Genomic DNA, 24,836 nt, shown 5'->3' on the forward strand with positions numbered 1-24,836 from the left:
CTGTAGTGTGAGCCAGGCTTTAGTGAACACTTCTCCTTTGCGGAGATAATCCATCCACCTCACAGGTGTGTGTCATATCAAGATGCTGATTAGACAGTATGATTATTGCACAGGTGTGCCTTAAACTGGTGACAATAAAAGGCCACTCTAAAATGTGCAGTTTTGTGACACAGCACAATGTCACAGATGTTGCAAGTTTTGAGGGAGCGTGCAATTGGCATGCTGACTGCAGGAATGTCCACCTGAGCTGTTGGCCATGACTCTCTTCCAAAGGCGTCATTTCAGAGAATCTGGCAGTACATCCAACCAGCCAAATAACTGCAGACCACGTGTAACCAATACCAGCCCAGGACCTCCACATCCAGCATCGTCACCTCCAAGATTATCTGAGCCCAGACACCCAGACAGCTGCCGCAACAATCGGCTTGCATAACCAAATAATTTCTCCACAAACTGTCAGAAACTGTATCAGGGAAGACTTGAGAGGGAAAATGCTCACATTCGATGGCATCTGTCACTTTGGAGAGGTGTTCTCTTCACAGATGAATCCCAGTTTTCACTGTACAGGGCAGATGGCAGACAGCGTGCATGGCATCGTATGGGTGAGCGGTTTGCTGATGTCAATGTTGTGGATCAAGTGGCCCATGGTGGCGGTGGGGAATGGACAGAGATACAGTGACGAGATCCTGAGGCTCATTGTTGTGCCATTCATCATGTTGCAGCATGATAATGCACGGCCCCATGTTGCAAGAATCTCTACACAAGTCCTGGAAGCTGAAAACATCCCAGTTCTGGGAGTGGACCAACATTCCACAGACCACAATCAATGTCCTGATCAACTGTGTTGCACTGTAAAAGTTAAATGGTGGTCACACCAGATACTGACTGGTTTTCAGAGCCCAACCCATACACCCCACCAACACCCCCACCCCCGGACCCCCAATACAGTAAAACTGCACAGTTTAGAGTGGCCTTTTATTGTGATTCAACAACAATAACCTTACTTACTGTTAATAAGCCGAAATAATTTGGAGCAGTAGTAAATAGTTAGTGAGAATTGGTGTTTTTCAAGACAAATAAGATAATTTTACATTAATTTATTTTTAGAGTTATTCAATAATTTCGCACAAAAAACTAATTAAAACATTTTTATACTACTGTACAAAAGTGGGGTTGGTGAGTGTTTACGAAATATGTTAAATATCAATACTAAATGCTATATACATTTTACCACAATTAAGCAAATATCATTTGATTTTTTAACCATAATGAGAAAATGATGGGAGATGTGCTGGATAACCATTAAGTATTTCCTGGTTAATCCGTTGTCAGCCACCTTTATCATTATTATAATTATTATGATTGTAACCATGTGTTAACCAGTTGGAGAGTCACTCCTGAGCTCCACAGACACAAGAACAATAATTCAAAGTATTTGCTCCCGCAAATACAGTAAATACTGTTATTGTAGCTGGGTTAGAAATTAATAAAAAAATCGCGTTTAGAAGAACTGGCATCAATACCTGCATCCTCTGCTGTGGCCGGTTTCTCTTTTCCAGTGGCACTTGATTCTTCCGGAAAGATACTACACTTCCCAGGATCCACCTTGTGGCTGCTGTCCTGTGAGCTGGTGGCATCCATGAAGACGTCCTGCAAGGAGCTGGAGTCCGACATACCAGCAACGCTGTCCTGACTTTGCTCTGATTTAGGGGAAAAAATATACCACACAATTACACTCATTCGACAAGAGTGTCCTCCTCTGTCCTTTGTAAATAATCACGTAATTAAAAAAGACCTTTTATTCATTTATTGTTTCAGAGTAGCCCAATTTGCACAATCCACAAATCAACACAGATCCCCAGATGAATTGTGTGATAACTTCTAACGGAAACAAGGCTGGAAACAACTGCTGGATTGACAGATTTACAAATGCAGCTATTCCTGAAGAGCAGGCAGGCTTGTTTTGGATTTTAACATGGAGAAAGAGAAATCTGAATTATTTACCTGAGAACTTTTGCTATCATTTTCTAAAAATTAAAGAAACAGCATTAAAGTGCTGCAAGAGTCCTAAGTCACGGAAACCAGTCAGAAAGTCAGTGAATTTTTGGTTAAATGCCTGAAATAAGGTCTGTATTTAACACAAAACCCACGATATGTCCATGTTTTTCAATTACATAAAATACATCAGTAACATCCCACTTGTGATTTTATTTTTAAAGATATTACGTGTCTTGAAATAAGTGGGACTACAAATGCTTTCTTTAACATTAAATCGAACAGGTAAACATCTATTCATCAGTCTGCTTTAACTGCCATGTTCTGTTTATTATCACAATCTTGCAAACTATTTGAACTCACACTTTCCAACTTGTACATTTCAACTTTCCCCACCTCTGACCGGATTTTCTGTTATTAAGGAGATGACGCTTCCTCGCCATTGATGTAATTTTCCATTTTTTGTGAACAAAAGGTGTAAGAATCAAACTTTTGTTGGTCTCTGAGCTTATTTTCTGAAATAATCCAAAAGCCAATTGAAAAATCCTATTCGGGTTTGCAAAGAAAAAAAACCATCTCATCACTGCAGCACTCTATTAAGCCACAAAACAAAAAATCGGTCAATATTACTCACCCTCACCCAAACCCATAGGCTCTTAAATGTTTTGCTTCTACCTACACTGAAATTGTGACTTATGACTCATATTCCAACTCTTCTGATTTGTGTGAGGAAAATACTAAAATGTAACTAGTTTTTCATTGCTGATATTTCCTTTGACCGTAATTCTCATACCTGATTTGCACTTATGCATATTCAGGTTTGAAAGGTCATTAAGGCGAGTAATTAATGAAAGAAGATAATTCTTTTGAGTTAACTATTTCTTTAACAGGTGCATTGGTTTTGATCCAGGTCTGAGGTCAGAGGTTACAGAGCGCATGTTTCAATGCGGTGTCGAACCAGCCTGCTCCTGAGGTAGAGCAAAGCACTTGAAAATATAAGCCCAGAAAAGAAAGTTGATGTAATTCTTCTTGTGCTGCCCACAAACAAGCAAAAAGGCCCCTGAGCATGCTGGGAGTGTCAGCATTTGGCACAGAGGGTAGAAATTCATTAGCACACACCATCACCTCCATGACACAACAGAGTGCGGTGGAACACCCCCTCCCCTCCACCACACCCGCACACTCAGTGTGAAGGAAGGGGAAAATGGCACGGTGTCAGCGCAAAATTGCAGCCTCCTGCAGAGCGCATTAGCAGCTATAGGCCAACACTTCTAGGAGGCCCATTAGTTGGTCTGCTACAGATTTCAACAGGAGCTCAAGAGTATGTTTAAAGACACAAAGAAGGTCTAGACGGGACCGGGTGCAGAAAAGACTGATCCGACTGAGGGGAGAAATCATCAACAGAGTAAGAGTGAGAAGAAAATGGCTTTTGTTGTGCAAAGGTCAAGTGTTACTGCATAATAATCTTTGATGTGACCCACAGCAAATATTAGAACAGTGAATATTGGGGTCACTTTCCTCAAAAGCAGAGCATACAACCAAACTATAATTCCATTACAGTTATTGTTATTCCAATGTAGTGTCCGTTATAAAGGCTGAGAATTGAAATAATCAACAGAATGAAGACCAATAATAGAGCTCAACAATAAGATCATTAAAGAAAAAAAGAAGAAACAAAAATCTTCATTATGAAACCGCTTTTAAGCAATAAATGTTTTTCTAATGTAGACAAACTAAAATGTAAAAAGTGTTTAATTGCACGTTCTCGGTGAAATTCATCGAACGTGCCATATTTCAGCAGGTTAGCTACATAACCTAAGCTAAAGGGTGAAGTTGCTCTCACTTTAGCAAAATTTTGCTGGATAAAATGGTTGTTTATAGTCTACCGATGAATATAGCATGCTAAATTGCCATTTTCGTGGATTTCTACTGAATTTACTGGATTTAGCTCGCAAAAAAAATTGCAAATAAAAACCGAATAATGGTAACTGTGACCTCAACTTTACAATTGAAAGGAAAATAATGAAATAAAAGTTTGTAATTTGGGTAACTTAACTCTTTATCTAATGAATTGGGGAAGTTACGCTCTGCTTTTGAGGAATGACAGGCGAGCCAGTAGTTTCGTACTATCGGTTGTGCGAGGAAGGGCGTCTGTACCATACACAGATCCTGGCCGCAAAGCAGAGAAACACAGGCAGTAGTCATGGTCACGTGAGAAGTCAGCTGTAGAGGAAAGTCAGTTTAGAACATGTTTCAGAACCTGGAGAGAAGTCATACAGTTATATATTCTGTGAACCGCTGTAGTGTGAATAGAGGAGATCTTTCATTATCTGTTGTGCTGAGAAATAGGCAGCTTTTAGAGGTTATTTCTGAGTCATATTTCACCACATTTTGGGAGAAAATTGTCCTTAATTGTGTTGAAAATGATGCCTCGAAGCAAAACCAGGCATCATCTTCTATGTTTAGAATATCTTTTCTTTTGATTCTGAGGTGAAATAAGACCTGCATGTGTTTGTGACATTGACACATTAAGGCCCCGATATACTTCAAGTGAAATCAAAGACTGTTGTTAACAGCAATTTAAACAAAATTAAGCCAAAGCCAATTTCATTGGTCAGTTCATTTTGGGAGTTTGCAAGCTCCGCCTTCACTGACATGCAAATCTCCAATTAATTGTCTATTTTTGTATCCAACAGGAAAATGCACATATTAACATATTCATTTATATGGCATTCTCAGCAGAGTTGAGATCGAAATACCAAAAAGAACTTCACTGTGAGTATATTGGGGCCTTTAAAAATCATCAATCATACAGGAGAGTGAATTCATCACGTCTTGAACTGCTGTATCAGCTGATAAAGAAACTAAACTCATCCACTCACCAACATTTGCGGAAAAAGCTGTCTTTACCAACCCACATTATTCAGAACAACCCACAAGAACAATCTCCCTTGCACATGTGAGCCACGGCAGACACGTTGGTCAGAAGTGGGTTTGCACACAGAGCAGTGCAGAGTGCATTGTGGGAAGTCTTTGTTGAATCAGGGAGCTGACCCATCATGCATCCATTAAGAAGCAGCAGGTGGGAAGCAGGTCAGAGGCAGGCAGAGAGGGAGCAGGCAGGAGGCAGCAGGGAGACAGGGAGACCAAAGCAGGCCATGGGAGCAACTGAGGAACATGGGCAACATGTCACAATGTTCACCTTTAAAAATCAGACTTCAAATCTGCAGGAAGCTGTCGTGGTTTCAGTGAGGCAATGACATGAGGCCAGCCACAAAAAATTATTAACTAAACAAAAAACATGAAAGCAATCAGAGCTGCACTGTATATTATTAGTAATATATTATTTAGTGGGATATATTATTCACAGATAACTGGAAAACTGAAAAAAAAAAAAAAAAAGTCGCTCATACATGAAGTGTGTTCTTGCACGGTTTCATTGTTTTTTTGTCTCTATCTTAAATAGAGCATCCAGGACCATTACCACTTCAATCCATTAGCAAGTCATATGCTGCACTTTACAGATAACTGAGAAAATAAAAATTGATTATTGACACAGAGAAAGTAAATACCGCTAATAAATTAAACAAAAAAAAAGAAAGAAAAGAAAAACAGTAGATCTCTTTGAGAGAGCTGCTCACACATGAAGCGTGTTCTTGTTTCGGTTTAAAATAAACAATATTATATTTCATTAGCAATTAAAGATCGCACCATGTTTGAAAGCCCGCATATATTTTTTTCAAATTCTACTGACTGAGACCTTTTCTACTATATACAACACATCTATACGATTTTTATGTTTTGAATAAATAATCATATTTCATAAATTGTGAATTAAATAAAAAAATTCACAGTTAAAGAGTTGGTCACACTGTCTATGCAGATAAAAAAAATTTCAAAGCAATACTCATTTCATGTGGCTGTTTTTAATCAAATTACCTTTTTACATCGTCACTTTAATTAAAAGTGGTAAACTACTAAAGTAAAATTATTGATATCTCTCAAAACAAACAATTATTGTTACTGACCCAGAAATATTGGTGACTCCCAAATAAGATAAAGTAACTTTAAATGAAACAGGATATTTTTGTGTGTGTGTGTGTGTATGTGTGTGTAATAAAACATTTCTTGTGATTTAAATTAATGCGAAATTTGAGTCTCTTTTTTTATTTCTGTTTCTTCAAGCTGGGTAATCCTGTTTACAGCCAAATCTGTTGGGTGAGTTGATGAGTCTCCATTGCTTATTTTTTACTTTAAAAAGCATAATGAAATATCCTTTAAATACATGACTTGCATAGCTACATTATACATATAAAAAACAAAACAATGCCCATTGATAGTCATGTAAGACATGCTACATTTAGCCTAAACTGTGATGAACACAACATAAGAGCTGAGCAGAAGTTTAACCCCTGACAATCCACCTAAAGACTGAAGTGACGTAATCTAAGAACTGTATGAAATGAACACACCAAGCTGAGACTGACTCCAGCAACTAGGCCAACAGCACCATCTGACACGGTTTCATCAAAACAGGCCACAGCCATGCCTCCTTTCAAACTACTACAAATAACACAAGTTACCACAGTATAGGAAGGCTGAAAGCTGACAAAGTACACTACGAAAGTCCAAAGAGGCCATGGATTTTTTTTTTCCCATGATCATGACTTGATCTCGTCATAAATTATTTTGTGTTCACGACTTACATTTTCTTGTGTTTTTTTCTCATCACAACTTAATTATTTCGTTAACTTGACGTAAAAGTTGTTCTCCAAGTTGCACAACTATGCAAACAGGTGGCAGTATAACTGAATATAACTGATGGGGTGTTGTATATTGTGTGTCCACTGTAATGTACACGTTAGGGATGGAATTAAAGGGTTAGTTCACCCAGATAGCAAATGTCATTAATGACTCACCCTCATGTTGTTTCAAACCCATAAGACCTCTTTTTATTTTCATAACAGAGTTTAAGATATATTAGATTTAGTCCGAGAGCTCTCAGTCCCTCCATTGAAGCTGTGTGTACGGTCTACTGTCCATGTCCAGAAAGGTAAGAAAAACATCATCAAAGTAGTCCATGTGACATCAGAGGGTCAGTTAGAATTTTTTGAAGCATCGAAAATACATTTTGGTCCAAAAATGGCAAAAACGACGACTTTATTCAGCATTGTCTTCTCTTCCGTGTCTGTTGTCAGAGAGAGTTCAAAACAAAGCAGTTTGTGATATCCAGTTCGCGATATGAATACTGAATCGTTTTAAACTGTTCGCATCTCTAATACGCATTAATCCACAAATGACTTAAGATGTTAACTTTTAAAAAATGTGGCTGACACTTCCTCTGAGTTCAAACAAACCAATATCCCGGAGTAATTCATTTACTCAAACAGTACACTGACTGAACTGCTGTGAAGAGAGAACTGAAGATGAACACCAAGCCGAGCCAGATAATTAACAACAGATTGACTCGTTCACGAGTGAAGAACCATTTCTGTCAGACGCGTCTGATTCGAGAACCGAGGAGCCGATGATGCTGCGCATGTGTGATTCAGCGTGAAGCAGACGGACACACAGAGCGTCTGAACTCTGAACTGAACTGAACTGTCATCTTGCTATTTTTGGACCAAAATGTATTTTCGATGCTTCAAAAAATTCTAACGGCCCCTCTGATGTCACATGGACTACTTTGATGATGTTTTTCTTACCTCTCTGGACATGGGCAGTAGACCGTACACACAGTTTCAATGGAGGGACTGAGAGCTCTCGGACTAAATCTAAAATATCTTAAACTGTGTTCCTAAGATAAACGGAGGTCTTGCGGGTTTGAAACAACATGAGGGTGAGTCATTAATTACATAAATTTGCTATCTGGGTGAACGAACCCTTTAAGACCTGCTTCATGATCACTATAATTTGTGCAGTGTTGTTCATTACTGACATTTAATCAACTTAAATGTTAAATGTTTGCATCAATATTAATATTTTATGTTGAAATAAGACACTGTCAACTTCCTAAGAAAACTAGCACAACACTAAGTTGAGACAGCAATGTACCAAGTCTAGAAAAATATCAAGTTGTCTTACTAACTTGAATTAATGAGATATTAAGACTGTAAGATTAATTTACAAAAAGATGGGAAGAGATATAGAGCACTGAGAAGCTTTAAGCCATCATTACAGCCAAAAAATGTATATGTATTATTCTAATAAAGCCAAACAAACCTGCAGAAGCTTCTACTACACTCTTGCTCCACTTCTGACCTAATTCATTTAAAATGTAACAAATGGCCAAGCAGGTTACCTACACCACAAGATCAACACAGAATACATGATTTATTGGGTGAACAAGTGCAAAGCACATTCATAATTCGTGCAGGAATGGCAAGCGCACATAAAATGATGGTAATTTGGTGGATGTGAAGGCAATTCAGCAGCAGAAACAATGTAAAGAATGAATGTAAACCATTCTGATTGAAAATCTGATTTCATTACCTGTAGGGGTGACCCCGAATAGTAGATGATTCGATGCTTCGATTTGAGGAGCCAGATTCAACTACCAATCTCAGCTGAATATTCGCAGAGGTGTCATGATCATGCCATATTGGCTATATGGGGGAGCTCAAATGTCTGATTTCACATAGAACTAGCAGTTTTCTCCCAAGAAGTTAATATACAGCCTATAAGATAATGCTGTAAAAATAAGAATCTGAAAAAAAAGAAGCTTTAAATATATTTTTTTACATGCTTGAATAAATCCAACCACCCCTACAGATTTAAGTTTCACTTTCCAGAACCCGTGACAGACAGAGAACTACCTTGGAGGCAGGGGTTTATATCTTAACCAAGACTCAAACAAAAGACACAGACTCGATTTTTTCGATCAGGTAGGGTTCAAGTGATTTCAAAAAATTTCAGCCGGTTTATATATATAGCCTCTATTATTTATCTTGTTAAAGCACTGCATCATCAGGACAAACAAAGAAGCATAATATTAATAACTAAGATGAGACCGGAGAACACCATTATAATAAAATGCTTTGAATTTTTAGAGTTTAGTTGCTGTTTCTGCACGTTGTTCATGAAGAACACATGCACAAAAGGAGTTCATTTAGAGCCTCGCAGACACATTCATGCATTTGGGGCATTTTGCGCAGATAGCCTCTAAGTCGTAATATTAACTTTAGGTTGCATAAATAAAGTGTATTCTATATGAGATAAATGAGTTAAATCCCACTGATTAAAATCCTGCTATCAAATACTTCATTCTACTGGTCATCTTCAGCGCGTGCAGCTCAAAACAAAAATACAGAACATTAATAACTTCTTTTATAGACATAATGTTATAATGAAAGCACTATTCAATTTTGCTGATGTTTAATGTTAACTAAATTTTAATCAAAACATTATTTTTGTATCTGCGAGGCGTCGGTCACACATTTTCCCTGTGCGTCGGTAATTATGGTTGTCGCATGTCTGACTTGAGTCTTGTTGATGTATTTTGCCCCGCCCCCAAACATATGATTCGACTATCAGTCGTACATCGGCAAGATTTGAAAATTCCGATTCGACTATGAAAATCCTTAGTCGGGGACACCCCTAATTACGTGAAGGCAAGAAATGACAAAGTGTAACTAAAGCAGAGCGAAAAATGCTGAGACACTGTAAGCAATGTTGCCCATTTTCCCATGATCCTCTAAGGCCTGGTGCAGATGGTAAGAAGAGGGGTGGGAGGAGATGTTATTATACACCAGAGCCCATAATTCAAATTCATAGTGGTGAATACTGTAAGCGTCATCATCCTCATTCCCCGTGCGTGAGTGAGTGAGTGAGTGAGTTATTCTCTGGCCCTGGTACTGTACCGTCCTGCTGCTGCTGCTGGAGCTCCTGCCCCTGCCTGTGCCTCTGCTGCAGGCTTTTACGTTTGATGTAATCGTGGTCGACCGGAGTGACCGCGTACGGGGGAGAACTCGCACCTGCCGCACCGTCGCCAGGCAAAGAAGCTGGAGGAGCCACCACAGATGTGACAGATGAGCTGGCCAACGCTGCCGGACAGGTACTCACGCCAGCCGAGGAGCGCGAGTCTTCATCGTTAACGGACGGAAGCTTTTCCCTGTTGGGAGGAGAGAATTATGTTAACAAAACAGAAACACGAAAAGAATGTAGGGTTTCTTTTAACATCGTTAAAGAACGTCTGCTCTCACGTCAACACAGCTTTTGTGAAAGTGCATCTGAGATCAACGTGGAAGGGAAGAAACTGTTGAATAAAGGAGTTATTTTTGTGCACAGAAAGCTTTGCCATCAACTCATAAAACAACCTCTGGAGTCATGTGGACTACTTGAACGATTTATTTACTGCATTTCTGGGCATTGACTAGTAGCTGTGTAGGATGTAATGGAGGGACAGAAACCTCATTACAAATAACTTCTTCAAAACTCTGCACTTAAGCAAATCAAGTGAGGAAACAGCCTCAAAGTCTGTCTAATATGAGTGCTGGGTTAACTTTTAGCTTGCTACTAATTTCTACATGATCTTGTGCAAGACTACAGTGTGTAATATCAGCAATGGCAGTGCAGCCTCCTCTTTTTAAAGGTTTGCTGACATACAACTGTAATCAATTTGAAATCAGAATCTTAGTCTATGTTTGACAAAGTGAGGCCCCTCCAAGCCTAAAGCTTAAAAGGTTTGTGGTCATACTTGTCACTGCTGGTTTTGGACGTGGTCTTCTCCTCCCCGCGTGCAAAGGGCCCAACAGCAGCTTCGGCGAGCATGTTGAAGAACACCTCATAATTCAGAAGCTTCATCTGCTGCTCAGACTGTTCACCATCATCTTCCTCATTCTCCAGCAACTTCAGAATGGTGGCGCTCAGGCGGAAAAACAGCTGACCAGTCGGAAGTAAGAGAGGAGATATATTTACAGAAGAATTTAAATGTAACTTGTGCTCAGTTGTTTATTCGTGTGCTCAATAGTTTATTGTTTAAAATGTAGAATTTCATACTTTTATTCAGCAAGGATTAATTAAACTGATCAATGTAAAGATTTTTACATGGATAATTTATTTTTCAAATAAATGCTGTTCATTTGAACTTCCTATTCAAAGAATCGTAAAAAAAAAAAAAAAAAAAAAAAAAAATCCAGAAAAATTTTAAGCAACACGGTTTTCAATATTGGAAATAATAAGAAATGTTTCTTAATCAGCAATTCAGCATATTAGAATGATTTCTGAAGGATCATGTGACACTGAAGACTGGAGTAATGATGATGAAAATTCTGCTTTGATCACAGGAAGTACATTTTAAAATAGATTAAAAAAGAAAATTTCCAATTGTGGTAATATTTGACATTATTAATGTTTTAATGTATTTTTGATCAAATAAATGCAACCTTTTTGAGCATAAGGCTCTTCTTTTAAAAACATAAAAAATGCAGCAACCCCATCTTTTGAATGGAAGCATACACAACAGTTTAAATGAGCCCTATTCCACTACATACCTCTAAGGCCTCCATGGCGAGGTCAGGGGGGTTGTGGTAGTGGATTTTGCGAGGGTATCTGGCTGCCTCCTCATGCAGGTAGTGTGCAGACTGGAGAGAGAAGGACACAAAGGCTGTAATGAGATGCGTGTCTGACTGTTGTGCGGTCAGTTTTATCCACAAGGAACTATCTGAACGATGAATAAAGTAGGCATTTCATACCAGAACAGAGTCAGACCTGAAGGTGAGTTTGCAGTGAAGTGACTAAAAGTACACTTATGTCAGTGTGTCCTAATCTTTCTCAAACTGTAACACTGAACTGCTGGCGTGTTCGGTTCACAAGTTTTCACACCTGGCTGATTTAGAGCATTTGTTCAGGAACCTTGCTAGTTTTTTCTTTAGTTCAGATCATTTAAGCATATATAAACAAGGCAATCGTGCTCGGATCCACGTCAAACAATCAGTCTGACATTGCCTGCAGAAGTTTCTGGCAGCCTAACTGACAAAGAAATCTGGAGCGGTTCGGATGAAGCAAGTACATAAAGAGATGCACTCTGACCAATGAGAGGACAGTTTTACTCCGGGTACATTTACTTAATAACAATGCACTAAAAATGAAAAAAAAAAAAATTTTCCTTAGCATTTTTGAAAAGTTTCATTTACATACGACAAACAATCCTAATTCACACGAATCCACGAAAAACAGCTAAAATGTTGTATAATGTATGCCAGACCACTAGATGGCAATATCACTTTGTAGAGACACTCACGCATGCCTGTAGATTGAACAGGTAATACACACGTGCATGACGTTTTTGTGTTAACATGGAGATGATAGTATCATTTTCAAAAATGTGCACTTTGAAACCATTTCCAAAAGTCTGCACTACAGGGCAGTTTTAAGTTGAAAGCAATGTCATGTAAACAAACCCTTTACATGTGACACATTATGGTATGCTTTGAACCAAACGGACATAAACTTACTCAACTAAACAGGCATTATTGTCTTTAAGAGATGCTTTACAGCAGAATTTGAATTATCTTCATAAAGAAAGCCCCTTTCACACTGCCATTCTGTCAAATACTTGGGTAAGGTTTTCCGACAATTGTTCCCGGGTCGCTAGATTTTGCATTTTCAAACCGCCAGTGATTACCCCGGGATATGTGCGTGTTTTCACACACAACCCGTAAAGATCCCGTAATGACACGTGACATCAGGGCGTGATGTGTAATGTATGAGTCGAGAACGTTAGGCACGTTATACTTTCACTGAAGCTGGGGAACGATCTCGGCGTCAGCGCGGAAAGTGTGGAACAAAACTGATCTCTGCTTCATTACAGTTTGCACATATTTTTTTGTCCCGAATGTTGATTACATTTACATTTATTCATTTAGCTGATGCTTTTATCCAAAGCGACTTACAATTGCTATGTTGGAGGTCGTATGCCTCTCGAGCAACAAGGGGTTAAGTTGTCTTGCTCAGGGACACATTGGTGTCTCACAGTGAATTCGAACCCAGGTCTCTCACACCAAAGGCATGTGTCTTATGCACTGAGCCAACACCACCCATCTTGATCTTCCTTCAAAACAGCCGGTAAAAGAGTCGTGCGATAACGTGCGTCATCTCTTCACAGCATTATATCTGGCTTATGTTCACACAGCCTCGTCCTGGGAATGAACCCTGCAATGTTACGATATATAATGCAACGATATATATCTCGATATCTTTACAGGAAAAATAACCCCCCAAAAACTACTGCAAAAACAAATATGCCAAATATTACGTTTAGGGCCATATGAAACGTTTTATTTTTTTTTCACCATATGCTTTATTGTTACATAATTCTGTGTTTTAGCATGTGTAATTAATTAAATGCATAAAACAACTTAATTAGTTTAAAAAATTCTTAAAATAGCCTTACGTGAAATTTTTTCCCTTCAGAAATTGTGTATTTACATTTTTCTGGTTGTCAAATGAAGGCATAAAACATTTATTTTATTTATCTTTTAATTATTTAAAATTAAGCAAACTTTATTTTTTGGTAAACAAAGGCGATTTACTATTAAAAATAAAACATGGAAGAAATGTTGTGTGATTATTCCTTAAAAAATATGTTCATTTCATTTTAATAGTAGTAGTAGTGGGCTATGTACATTCTGCTGAACAATAGTAATAGATTTCGGCCAAATACTTTTATTTTGACGGGTTTACCTTTACAGTTCTGTGTATGTGATACTACAGTCTATGATGTGATGAGCTAGTTTTACTCAAATCAAATGGTTAGATGCTCATGAAGTGACTCTCGGTGCAGTTCTGGAGATGTTCCTCATTTGTTCACATCTTTATCAGTGAGAGGAAAGACGCTGAAATCAGCGTGAGCGTCACGCACGCTTCCGTGTGTTTAATGAATGAAGACGCGCTTCTGCGCCATTCATTAACACAGACACGCAGAACATGCAGGATTCATATTTATATAGACTTTTCCGGGTTAATATTTGCAGATATTAGTCTATATCGCGATTTGATTTAAGTGCATGACCTACTTTTGATAATTCATTCAAAATTTGACAAATTCCGTGACATTCCGCATTAAACTGTAAATTCCGTTTTTATGACTGGATTCCGTCCGCGTTTTCTGCATCGCGGAAATCATTGGGCCCTACGTTAGACATCTGCCTTCTGTTCGTCCTACACCTTAAAACGAAGTATCTCCATATAATGGAGCCAGTTGTCCTTTTGTTTTTTAGACTTGTTCTGTACACGCGAGGGGAGGGGGAAAAAAGCAAGGAGGCGGGGGGCGAGCGAGCGGGGGCGAGCACAGCACAGAGAAGGCAAAGAAAAAAAGTGGAGGAATCAGAATTAAACATAAACAATATATATATATATATATATATATATATATATATATATATATATATATATATATACACACACACACACACACACACACACACACACAATGTGTCAAAATCCATATCGTGTTTAAAAAATATCTCGATATATTTTAAATATCGAGATATCGCCCACCCCTATATAGAAGTGACCTGAATTAACATGAAGCTAAACAAACCAAAAATAAAAGGCGATTTGTAACCAATAAAGCTCTGGTTTTAGAACAAAGCAAACCACCTACAGGTCTGAAAACAACCCTAGTGATGGATGTCACACATTCTCAATAGCCAATCAGATTATCCAGCAGGCCAGCTGTAGCCAACTCATCACCATTTTGTACAGCTGCAGGTAGTCTTTGGGCGGCAGTTTGCGCTTCTCAGCAATCTTCCCCATCATGTAGTGAATGAGCCACTCTTCCTCATCACCGCCACAGCGAGAGGCGCTCTGAAAACACTGCGACGCCATCTCTAACATCGAGTCTCTGCGCTCTTCCATCTTTAAACACAAACAAACAGTAGCTGACACAAATCCTGAAACACAGTCACCTGAAACTTATTTCTAGTTTAATACACACTCCTGTCTCGCTCACTCTCAGATGAGTCTTCATCTTTACAAAGTGAAGTACCTGTTTGATCAATTCAGGAGGAAGTTCGTGTTTCCATTGTTTGAGCTGTCTGGAAGCGAAAGAGTGCAAGGCATAGGACATGGTACCATACTCAATCCACAGGGAGAGGTTGGAGCCGTCTATCTCCAGAGCCCGTTTGAAACAGGTCAGCACAGCCAGAGAGTTTTTCCAGATGGGTCCGTCACTCCTGAGCTCATTGGAGTTCAGCTTGTCCTGGATGCGACTGGCACGTGCCAATGCCATGCCTGCCCACGAGTCAAACCTGGAGAGACAACAGTCACCTACAGCTGAATGCATTGATGATAGAAACCTCAAATGTAAAACGGTAACAGACCTGTTGGGACACAAGCAGATGTCGTGCACGTAGAACTTGATGGCTTTGGACGGCTCTTTGTTTTTGAAGTGGTAGTCCGCTAGCAGGTAGTACAGCTCGTTAACCACAGGGGGCGCCGGGGACGCTCCTTCCGGAAGCGCTGGCACCTTGGAGAAGAAGAAATGCTTTTAACTGACAGATGAACGGATAAAAAAAGATCTAGATGAAGGGATAAAAGTCAATGAGCTCAAACCTTGAGAGCACCTCCTTCGATATAGGCAGACACGTCATCTACAGACAGCGTTGGGCCATTGTTACGTGGGATTATTCCAGAAAGCCTTTTAAGCAGGTTGGCAAGGTCAGCAGAGACAGTGCTGGTCTTATAGCTGTCAAACTCTGGCAAGGTCTTGGGTTTAAAGTATTCGAACATAAAGACGGCATCATCCCAATGAAGCTCCACCTACATCAGAGATAGAGAGAGAAAGATGTAACAATACCATGAAATCAGATTCCAAAACAGTTTTATTTGAGTGTTATTTATAAAATTATTATAGTATTGATTCACATTTTGAGCTAGCATTTATTTCAATACTTTCCGTTTTCATTAAAATTTTAGATATATTGTTATGTGCTTTTGTCATTATTAGTTTTTAGTTTAATATTTCTATTTAACTTACATTTTTATTTTAGTTTTAGTAATTATAGTACTTCAAGCATATTTTATTTTAGCTAGTTGCCAATGCAATATTTCTAATTCAAATTAATTTATGTTTTTTTGGGGTTTAAATATTTTTACTAGGAATTCCGTTAGAAATGCAAACAAATAGAACCCAAAAGTGCTGTCCAACAATAAAAGCAGGTAATGTAGGCATCAATAATCTCATTTTTGCAGAAAAGAAATAAACAATCACATTTTTTGTCCATGTGCTAGATGTTAATTATTTTCGCACGTTTTTATTTCTAACCTTTTACAGCAATGCAGTGTGAACGCTCTGATCCGTTAACATGGGCTCAGACAAAAGGCGCATCACAGACAGTGTGTGAACCTGGAGTTAGGCATATGCCCAGTCTCTTCTGTTCTCGCGCCTGGCGCAATGCATTCTGATTGGATCGGAAAGCATACTACGGGAGGTCAGGTTTAGAAATCGCGCACGCTCAAATCGTGATTTTATGACGATTTCTTTTCATCGCACAGCCATAGAATGGACTGGAAATGAACAGAAAACCATTGGCGGCCCACCTGCAATACCACCGCGACCCACTAGCGGACCACAGGTTGAAAACCACTGTTTTACGGTATACCTAATTCTTGTGTACCCATCAGCTCTGTCAGACATATTTTAAACGTTGGAACAAAATATTAAGTTTCAAGCAGAGATTAGCCCAAAGACGTCGTTCCCAAATTTCAATAGGAAATTCCATTGCAAGTTCCTCTTACCCCGCAAGATTACATTTCTTTATAGACTCTATAGACTTTCCAGATACATAGGTTTAGGTGTGGTATAATTAGGAATGTTACATTCGTGCTTTAAGTAGAAATTTTTCATCTTATAATAAAATTTTACTTAATTTCAGAATTATGTAAACATTTTTTTTTTGTTTGTCAACAATGATCACACTGGTTCAACATTTTGCCACTAAATTAACATATTAATCACCCTGCAAATTGACAAGATTTCACCAGCCATAAATATTTCTTACAAACCACAAAACTGTACTTTTTATAATTAAAAAAAAAATAATTATCCCACTGTTTAACATTATCAGTTATTTTAATTGTATCTAATTATATCCTTTTGTTTATGATAATGGGATTTAAATTTTTTTTTTTTACGATTTATCATCAGATATTACCATGCTAATTTTGGTCAAGGATATTTTACCAAACATACATAAATGTAAAGTTTTAACTGGGGATTCCTGTCAAGCTATTAATGAGAACGGACTCTTTTGTTCCCCTCAGGAGTAACGGAGTAATGCCTGTGAGTAAAGGAGTAATGCCTGTTTCACACTGCTAGCATAATATTTTTATTACGCTGAATAATGAAGATGTCAATATGTTTTATGTGTATTTATTGTGTCTATAGCTCTGTTTCTGTAACTGTGGAACTGAAAATAAATAAAAGGCATACGTTTTACATGTCAATCATAAATGAACACATGTGCAATATTTACAGAATACAATATTTACAGAAGCTGTCAATGTATGAATAATGAATTTCTTATGTGTACACCATTGTAACTTAAGATCCTGAGCAAGATGAATTGTTCGTTGTGAGTTTGATTAATTGTTTTAAGTTATAATTTGTTTATATGGCATTTAAACAAGTTAAAATGGGTAAATCTTCCAAACATACTTTTTATTCTTCGTTTTCTTTCCCTACTCCAATTTGTGTTAAAACATGCTAGACATGCTTATTCTGTGCATGTTTTGTGTGAAATCATGTTTATTTTGTCCATCAAAAATAGACGCTGTGCCGAAACCCTCACTTCACTGCTGCACACGCGATGCTCCTGCTTCCGGTCTGAATCAACTCTTTGCTTGACATTGACACTTATCCATCGGAACAAAAAGCAATTTCCCTACTTGCATTATGACAATTTGTTTGGGTAGAAATGAGCTGAATGTTTATGACAGGGCCAGAAAAATTTTGCTGATTAGTTTTGATTTATAACACTAACAAATGCAGCATCAGATAAGTGAAAGAAACCTACAAAGAATATAAAACCAGATTATACTGTTGGTTAATGCATTCAGAGAAGAGAAAGTGGCTGGAATTCAGGATGAGTTATGGATTGAACCTAACTAATTTGTTCAGGAAGCCAGGATCAAGTAAATTGTCCTGATACTGATTCGAAAAAAGTAGGATGACAGCGTTTGTAATTATGCTCCCTTTTAAAATCACATGCATCCTTTGTGGATTCCACACTAAATTTACCAGAGATTAAAGAACGAAGAAATGTTGATTTTAAACCTATAAAATGTATTTTATTCTCTACTGTGAAGTACTGATTAAAAAAAAAAAAAAGGAAAAAAAAAGCTGATTATTCAGCTGAGAAGCATGCACATTTTCATAACCAAAACAAAAAACCAAAATCACCACCAACACTGACTTTTTACTCTTTCCTCCATTGGTGCTGTTCCTCAAAGCTCCACAGAATAAGCACAGTTCAATATTTGCTAAATGCCTGCAAAAATCTACACCGCATGGTCTGTTTCCTCCAGAGACGCTGAAATAGATGCAGAACGCCTCGGTTTTGTACTTTGGTGGTGTGTACAGCATTTCTTGTGTGAGCAGTGCTGCATAATGGGTGTGTGTGGGTGTTTAAATGATCAATATGCCTCTTGCTGCCAAAAGGTAATAAATCAGTGGATTATTGCTGAATCAGACAACCAGCTCATCCTATCCAACATCCACCTACCTTCATTAGCGCAGGGACAGTTCTCCTTCTCTCTTTTAAGAAGCTTTAGATCTTCGACACATTAAATACGAATGTACACAGGAGACTTTGGAGTCATGTTTGGAAGTAACTAAAGTTAGCACTGCTGACTTAACTACGCTTTTTGGTAGCCAAGCTAAAATATTACAGCTTTATTTCAGCATGTAATGGGTTAGTGTGACAGTCATTTATGACATTATTTTGCATCTTTCAGTGGGCAGAAAACATTGAGTGACCACACTAAGTGTATTGAGGGAGAAGAGGTTGTTTAAATGTTTCTGTTAGTAGTTTATACAAGCTAATTTATTACATGGGCAGCTTAAACCATAGCTTAAAGGAGAAATCGGATGCCCATTTTCAACAAGCTGGTGTGATTCTTTAGTGTCTTCATGAAATATCTAATATAATTTAGTTAAAATTCCTCTATTGTCATGTAAAACAACACTTTTTCCCCTTGTCAACAGCTCTGTTCACAGCAACCCATTTCAGTGCATATCTCTTTAAATGCTAATGAGCTCTGCTGAACCCGCCTCTCTCTTAAGGCGATTTCCAAATAATAATAATAATAATAAATATAAAGTGTGAGACTTACTTCTAGTGGTGCAGCTGGATCACAAACAGTGGGTACTGATCCGTCCTTGAGTTTTAACATTTTAGAAAACCTGCCTTAAATTGTCCCTCATTTAGAAAGCAGTCTGGAGTAAAATGATTTGGGTAGAACATAAACTAATTTAGGAGCATAACCATCAAAAACAGAATTAAACCACTGCGTCCCCAGTGGCTCTAACGTCGGGAGAAAATGAAGAATCTTATGTTGGCTTCTTACATCAAACTACAAAACACCTGCATTGCTTACGAGAAAATGGCAGACAGTGTACAATGGGTTAAGGGCGATATGCTGACGATATGCTAATGCAGGACAGTCCGTCAGCGGTCGTGGGCGGAGCCTGAGCAATATGATGTAATTCTGCTCAGAAACTCAAAATGGCTAGATAATTTAGACTTTTTAGGTTTTTGGGTCGAGATTAAAAGAAGAGTAGATTTTTATCATTGTAGAATGGTTGTGTTCAGACACTGCTGAGACACAATGTATGCAAACACAACGTAAAAGTGAGCTTTGCATATGATGCCCCCATTTAATGGGTTATTTCACCCAAAAATCATGTCATCATTTACCATACTTGCTTTCTAAACACTTATTGGTTCTTGCATGATGAAGCATGAAATTTTCAGTTTGCGTAGACTTTCAATGGTTGGACAAGAAATATGAGAGAACATTACAAATATAATCATTTAAGTTCTGTCAAAAAAATAAAGGCATTTGGGCAAGTAAATCATAATTTTCATTTCGGTGTCAGCCATTGCTCTAAAGAGACTGCACTAGCTACAGGTTGCTGCTAACATTAAGCTCAAGATATCAATGCTTGCATACAGAATGAACACATGCTACATCGCCTCCAGAAGCCAAAGGTCTGTGAATGAGAGGTACTATGTCATACTAAATTATTTTCCAGAACCTTCTCATTCATTGTTCCTTGTTGGTGCAATGATCTTCCTAACACAATCCAGATAGTGGAAATCCCTGACAATATTCAAGAAACAGCGTAAGACTCTTCAGACTCTTCCATGAGCACTTCATGACATCCTGCTGAATCTTAAAAAACCCTCTATGCTGTCACTATTTCTCATATTCTTCCCTGTCCCATCTTGTACTATTCTAGACATTGGTGAAACTTTGTATTGCCAGCACTTCTCATGTTATTGCCTCGTTAAGATGCATCGGTTGTTGTGTTCCTCATTTGAAAGTCGCTTTGGATTAGAGTCTGCTAAATGAATGAAATGTAAAACAACATTCAGAATCACTTTGTTATGTGACAGATTTGTACCCAGACAGGGTTGTATTAGTGCTGAATACTATTTTAATTTGTCTGCATTGCCTTGGTTATTTGAACAGAAATGTTTTCAGATGCAGAGTAGGCTATTTTGATGAAACATTTTTTGTCTTGTATATCCTGATGAATTGTGCACACCAGTGTCATTCAGAAAGTTACTTGTGTAAAATATGCTTCTATCATTGGGCACAGTGAGTGTGTTACCTGTGGGGCAGAATGCTCCTCCAGGTATCGGGCTCTGCTCTTCTTGCTCGGGTAAGCATACAGGCAGAAGAAACACTGCTCAAGTGCCGTCTCCAGATCCTCTTTATATGGCAGTTTCTCAGGTCCTGCGAGCTTCTCCCGCAATACACGCACCTGAAAACAGATACATGATCATTAGACAGTACAAAGCCTTCATCATTAAAGCAAAATACTGTTAAATGGTGCTGTGCATTACTGTTTCAACTACTGTTCAAAAGTTTGGGGTCAGTAAAAAAATAAAAATAAAAAATATATATATTATATATATTTCTAATATTTCTATTTCAAATTAATTATGTGCCTTTGAACTTGCTATTCATCAAACAACCACAAAAATATTAAGCGGCACTATTTTCAACATTGATAATAATAAGAAATGTTTCTTGAGCAGCAAATCAGCGTATTATGATTTCTGAAGGATCGTGTGACACTGAAGACTTGAGTAATGATGTTGAAAATACAACTTTGGTCAATTATTGATGAATTAAAATGTATTCAAACAGAAAACATTTTAATAATCTTTCAGAATATTACAGTTTTCCTGTATTTCTGATTAAATAAATGCAGTGTTGGTGCATATAACATACTTTATTAAAAACATATCAAAACTCTTACCCACAAACCTTTGTTTAAATGGTTGTTTAAATAACCGTTTTTAGGTATATTACTTGTATTCAGAATAAATGAGGAATTAGATAATACCATTAGTGTTGAAAAAGTTCATGTAAAATATTAAGGAATGATTAAAATGATACATGTGTCGGAATGATATTGCATGAGACTCACAAAAAACTTGAGTAAAGTGCCATCAGAGTTGCAGCACCAGGAGCGACGGCCCAGGTATTCATGCGCTGTGTTCAGAAGCATGAGGGAGGAGGGCAACAACGGAGTATCATCCTCTACAGAACACAAGCACACACAGCTGTGTCAACAACACTGTGCAAGATTATCACTACACTGAAACGCTGTTATCTTTCTGTATTCATACCATCATCGTCCTCATCTGCGATGTGCTGCCGGAGCATGCAGTCAAAGGCGGCCTCTTCCTGTTTGATGAGGCGGTACAGCAGAATCCACGGCAGCAGCGATGAGAAATGAGCCTCTTTGGGGTCATCAGGTAAGACCATGCTGTTGGCTATCAACTAGAGAATGAACACAGAAACAGCAGTTTTTAGCCATTACTCCAGTCTTTAGTGTCACACGATTCTTCGGAAATCATGCTGATTAGCTGCTCAATAAACATTTCTTATTACTATGATGGTACAGCAAGAAACCCGCTTCCATGAATCCACACAGACCTGTATGAGGTTGTTGGCGAGGCGCGGTAGGTTTGCAGGTCGTGGGGTTTGACTGAGCAGCTCAGGTTTCTCAGTGATGCAGCTCTCGACGCCCTTCAGCAGGGCCGTGACGGTGGACACCCACTCCTCCTTGGCGGAGGGGCTGCTGGGTAATCCAGAGTTCAAGTGTTGGATGGCCTCATTGAGAGACACTTCAGATGTCTCGAGGCAGGAGCTGTAGTCTCTCAGCCGCAGCAGGGAGCTCTGGGGAGAAAGAAAAACAAAGACCGATGTGGAGTCAACAGGTTAAGTGTCTGAAAACATCACACTTTCGTAGAATTGAGGGTTTGAGGAAATGAACGGTCACATTTAAGATGAATGGGATATTGCACACTTTGAGCAAAGCGACTCATTATTCCCATAATAACTAGCTTTTAACATGCTTTCTCTATAATTTTCTCGTGGTATTACACACTTCCTTTCAAAAGTATGGAGTTGGTTAGAGACTTCTTTCAAAAACGATTTTTACATTTATTCTCTTTAAAGCACAGATTGTCATTTTTCAAACTAGACTTTTATGTAATATAATATCTGACCTTTGTTTGCAATGTACCACATTACACTGTCAAATTTAAAACTTTTATTAACAACATAATGTAACAATAACTTATATCTTTAGTCAATTGAAAACTTAAAATAAACTGCCATCCAGTTTCTCTTTTGTAAGTGCAGTCACAAAAGATGACATTCAAGTTCATAACAAAACAAACAAAAACAATAAAAAATGACTAAACTAACCTTCAAATATTACGATGTATCTATTTAAAAGATTAAAGATAAAACGCTTGTATATATATATATATATATTATGTATTTATGTACAGTATGTGTGTGTGTGTATCATTACAGTCTGTAAAATATGTGTATCTCTTATTACAAGACTGCAATCACTAGCAATCAGAAGAATTCCGGTTAATCGAGTAGCTACAAAAGATCTACTCTATAAACAATGCATTAAATTACATTAAAGACAAAAATAAATTAAACAAGCAAAAGAAATGATTACTCGCATGTATCTGGTCCACTGATGAAGTCATGGCTCAAGTCAAGTGAATTATTACTCATTTTCTAACAGGCGTTGAATACTGACTTTAGGAAAAGGGGAATAACCAATGACATTTGAGATAACAACTAAAACAGCAAGCCCCGCCCCACGACTGACAAAAATAAAATTATTCGCGCGAGCAGAGGTGAGATGATCGAGCGCGAGGATGTGGGGAATGAGCATGTGCGCGCGAGGGCTTTTATTGCGCACAGAGTACATGTCGCGTGCGAGAGTTTGAAATGAGCTCGCGGGCTCCCGTTTCTTCGCATCCGATTCAGTTTTCCTCTCGCGGAAGCCATATAGCGCGCGCGCCAGCATCAGTTGAATGCTCGGTTATTTTTGTCATTGATTTGCCGTCATACAACATGGGGGCGTGGCAGCATCGACGATTCCATTTTTTATTCTGTTTAATTCGAAGTTCGAGACTGTGACTTAATTTCGATCGATTTCGATTTAAAATCGAAATCGTGACACCCCTAATTTATTAGATCAAAAATAAACTAAAATCTGTAACATTGTAGAATATTGTTATAATATAAAATAACTTTTCTATTTTAAAATGTAATTTATTTCTGCAATGGCAAAGCTGAATTTTCAGCATCATTCCTCCAGTCTCGAGCGTCACATGATCCTTCAGAAATCATTATAATATGCTGATTTGACAGTGTATCAACAGATACATTTTGGATTTTTTGATTAATAAAGTCCAAAAGAAAAACATATGCAAAATTATAATTTTTATAAATGTCACATGTATTATTATTTTTTTAATTTCCTGAAATGTTTAGTGCATATTTTCAAAAATAACTGTAAACAAACAGTTATAAAACATAATAAAACTTTACATACTCATGGTTATATTATTAAGTAAAATTGTTCACACCAAAATGTTAATTGTTCTGCTTGCATATTTCATTTATGTTTATGTTCCATTAAATAACTACTCCTTTAAAGAGCATATCACTTCATAACACATAAAACAAAACATCATGTTTTTAATTTATTATACTGTTCACTAGACGTAAGCCAAGGACTCTTGAATCATCGTGAAGGGGCTTATTTTGCATTAATGACTGTACATTATGCTGCTTATTACAAAGCTACATAATAAATAAATAAATATTAGGTCACATGAATGATTTATAATGCATAAATGATAACTTTGTGGTACATTATACATCCAGGCTTCGCAGAAAGTGTTGATGTGTGATCTACCTGCAGCAGTAAGAGCTGTGCTGGTCTCTCAGGAGCAGAGCTGATGTAATCTAGAGGTTTCAGTCGTGCCGAGCCGGGGCCAAAGCTCAGTGTGGGCTGCAGCAGACGGACCACAGACTGGTAGTCTCCAGTGTCGAACAGTCTCTGGATCTCCTCTAGAGACTGACAGCGCTCTAGAGACTTCAACTTCTTCTCAATCTAAATGACACATAGAGAGAGAGAAAGAGAGAGAGAACTAGTCAAACTACTTCTTAAATTAAAACTTAATTACTTTATTAAAACTGTCGTTCAGGTGCCATCAATACCACAACCATTAACAAGATGTAAGTGTTTCATGATAAAATGTGTGGAAACACTATGTCTCTGT

The 24,836-nt window shown here is 37.9% G+C and overlaps 1 protein-coding gene across 9 annotated transcripts in view; it reads right to left on the minus strand.

The window, feature by feature from the left end:
- LOC113043381 (calcineurin-binding protein cabin-1) overlaps nt 1-24,836 on the minus strand; it is a 91,026-nt gene that overhangs the window by 55,057 nt on the left and 11,133 nt on the right. For 4 of the 9 annotated variants that reach the window (XM_026202719.1, XM_026202716.1, XM_026202718.1 and 1 more), the window contains exons 16-29: nt 24,470-24,667; nt 22,171-22,413; nt 21,861-22,014; nt 21,659-21,771; nt 20,834-20,986; nt 15,550-15,756; nt 15,318-15,463; nt 14,984-15,245; nt 14,689-14,853; nt 11,487-11,576; nt 10,691-10,875; nt 9,855-10,105; nt 4,123-4,218; nt 1,524-1,700 (exon numbers count right to left, since the gene is read on the minus strand). In XM_026202719.1, the coding sequence (XP_026058504.1) occupies nt 1,524-1,700; nt 4,123-4,218; nt 9,855-10,105; nt 10,691-10,875; nt 11,487-11,576; nt 14,689-14,853; nt 14,984-15,245; nt 15,318-15,463; nt 15,550-15,756; nt 20,834-20,986; nt 21,659-21,771; nt 21,861-22,014; nt 22,171-22,413; nt 24,470-24,667 (2,440 nt within the window). The remainder of the gene's footprint in view (nt 1-1,523; nt 1,701-4,122; nt 4,219-9,854; nt 10,106-10,690; nt 10,876-11,486; nt 11,577-14,688; nt 14,854-14,983; nt 15,246-15,317; nt 15,464-15,549; nt 15,757-20,833; nt 20,987-21,658; nt 21,772-21,860; nt 22,015-22,170; nt 22,414-24,469; nt 24,668-24,836) is intronic. The other 5 variants (XM_026202723.1, XM_026202722.1, XM_026202720.1 and 2 more) reach the window with 5 other exon arrangements.

The sequence above is a fragment of the Carassius auratus genome, chromosome 25, assembly GCF_003368295.1.
Source record: "Carassius auratus strain Wakin chromosome 25, ASM336829v1, whole genome shotgun sequence".
In the NCBI taxonomy this organism is placed as follows: domain Eukaryota; kingdom Metazoa; phylum Chordata; class Actinopteri; order Cypriniformes; family Cyprinidae; genus Carassius; species Carassius auratus.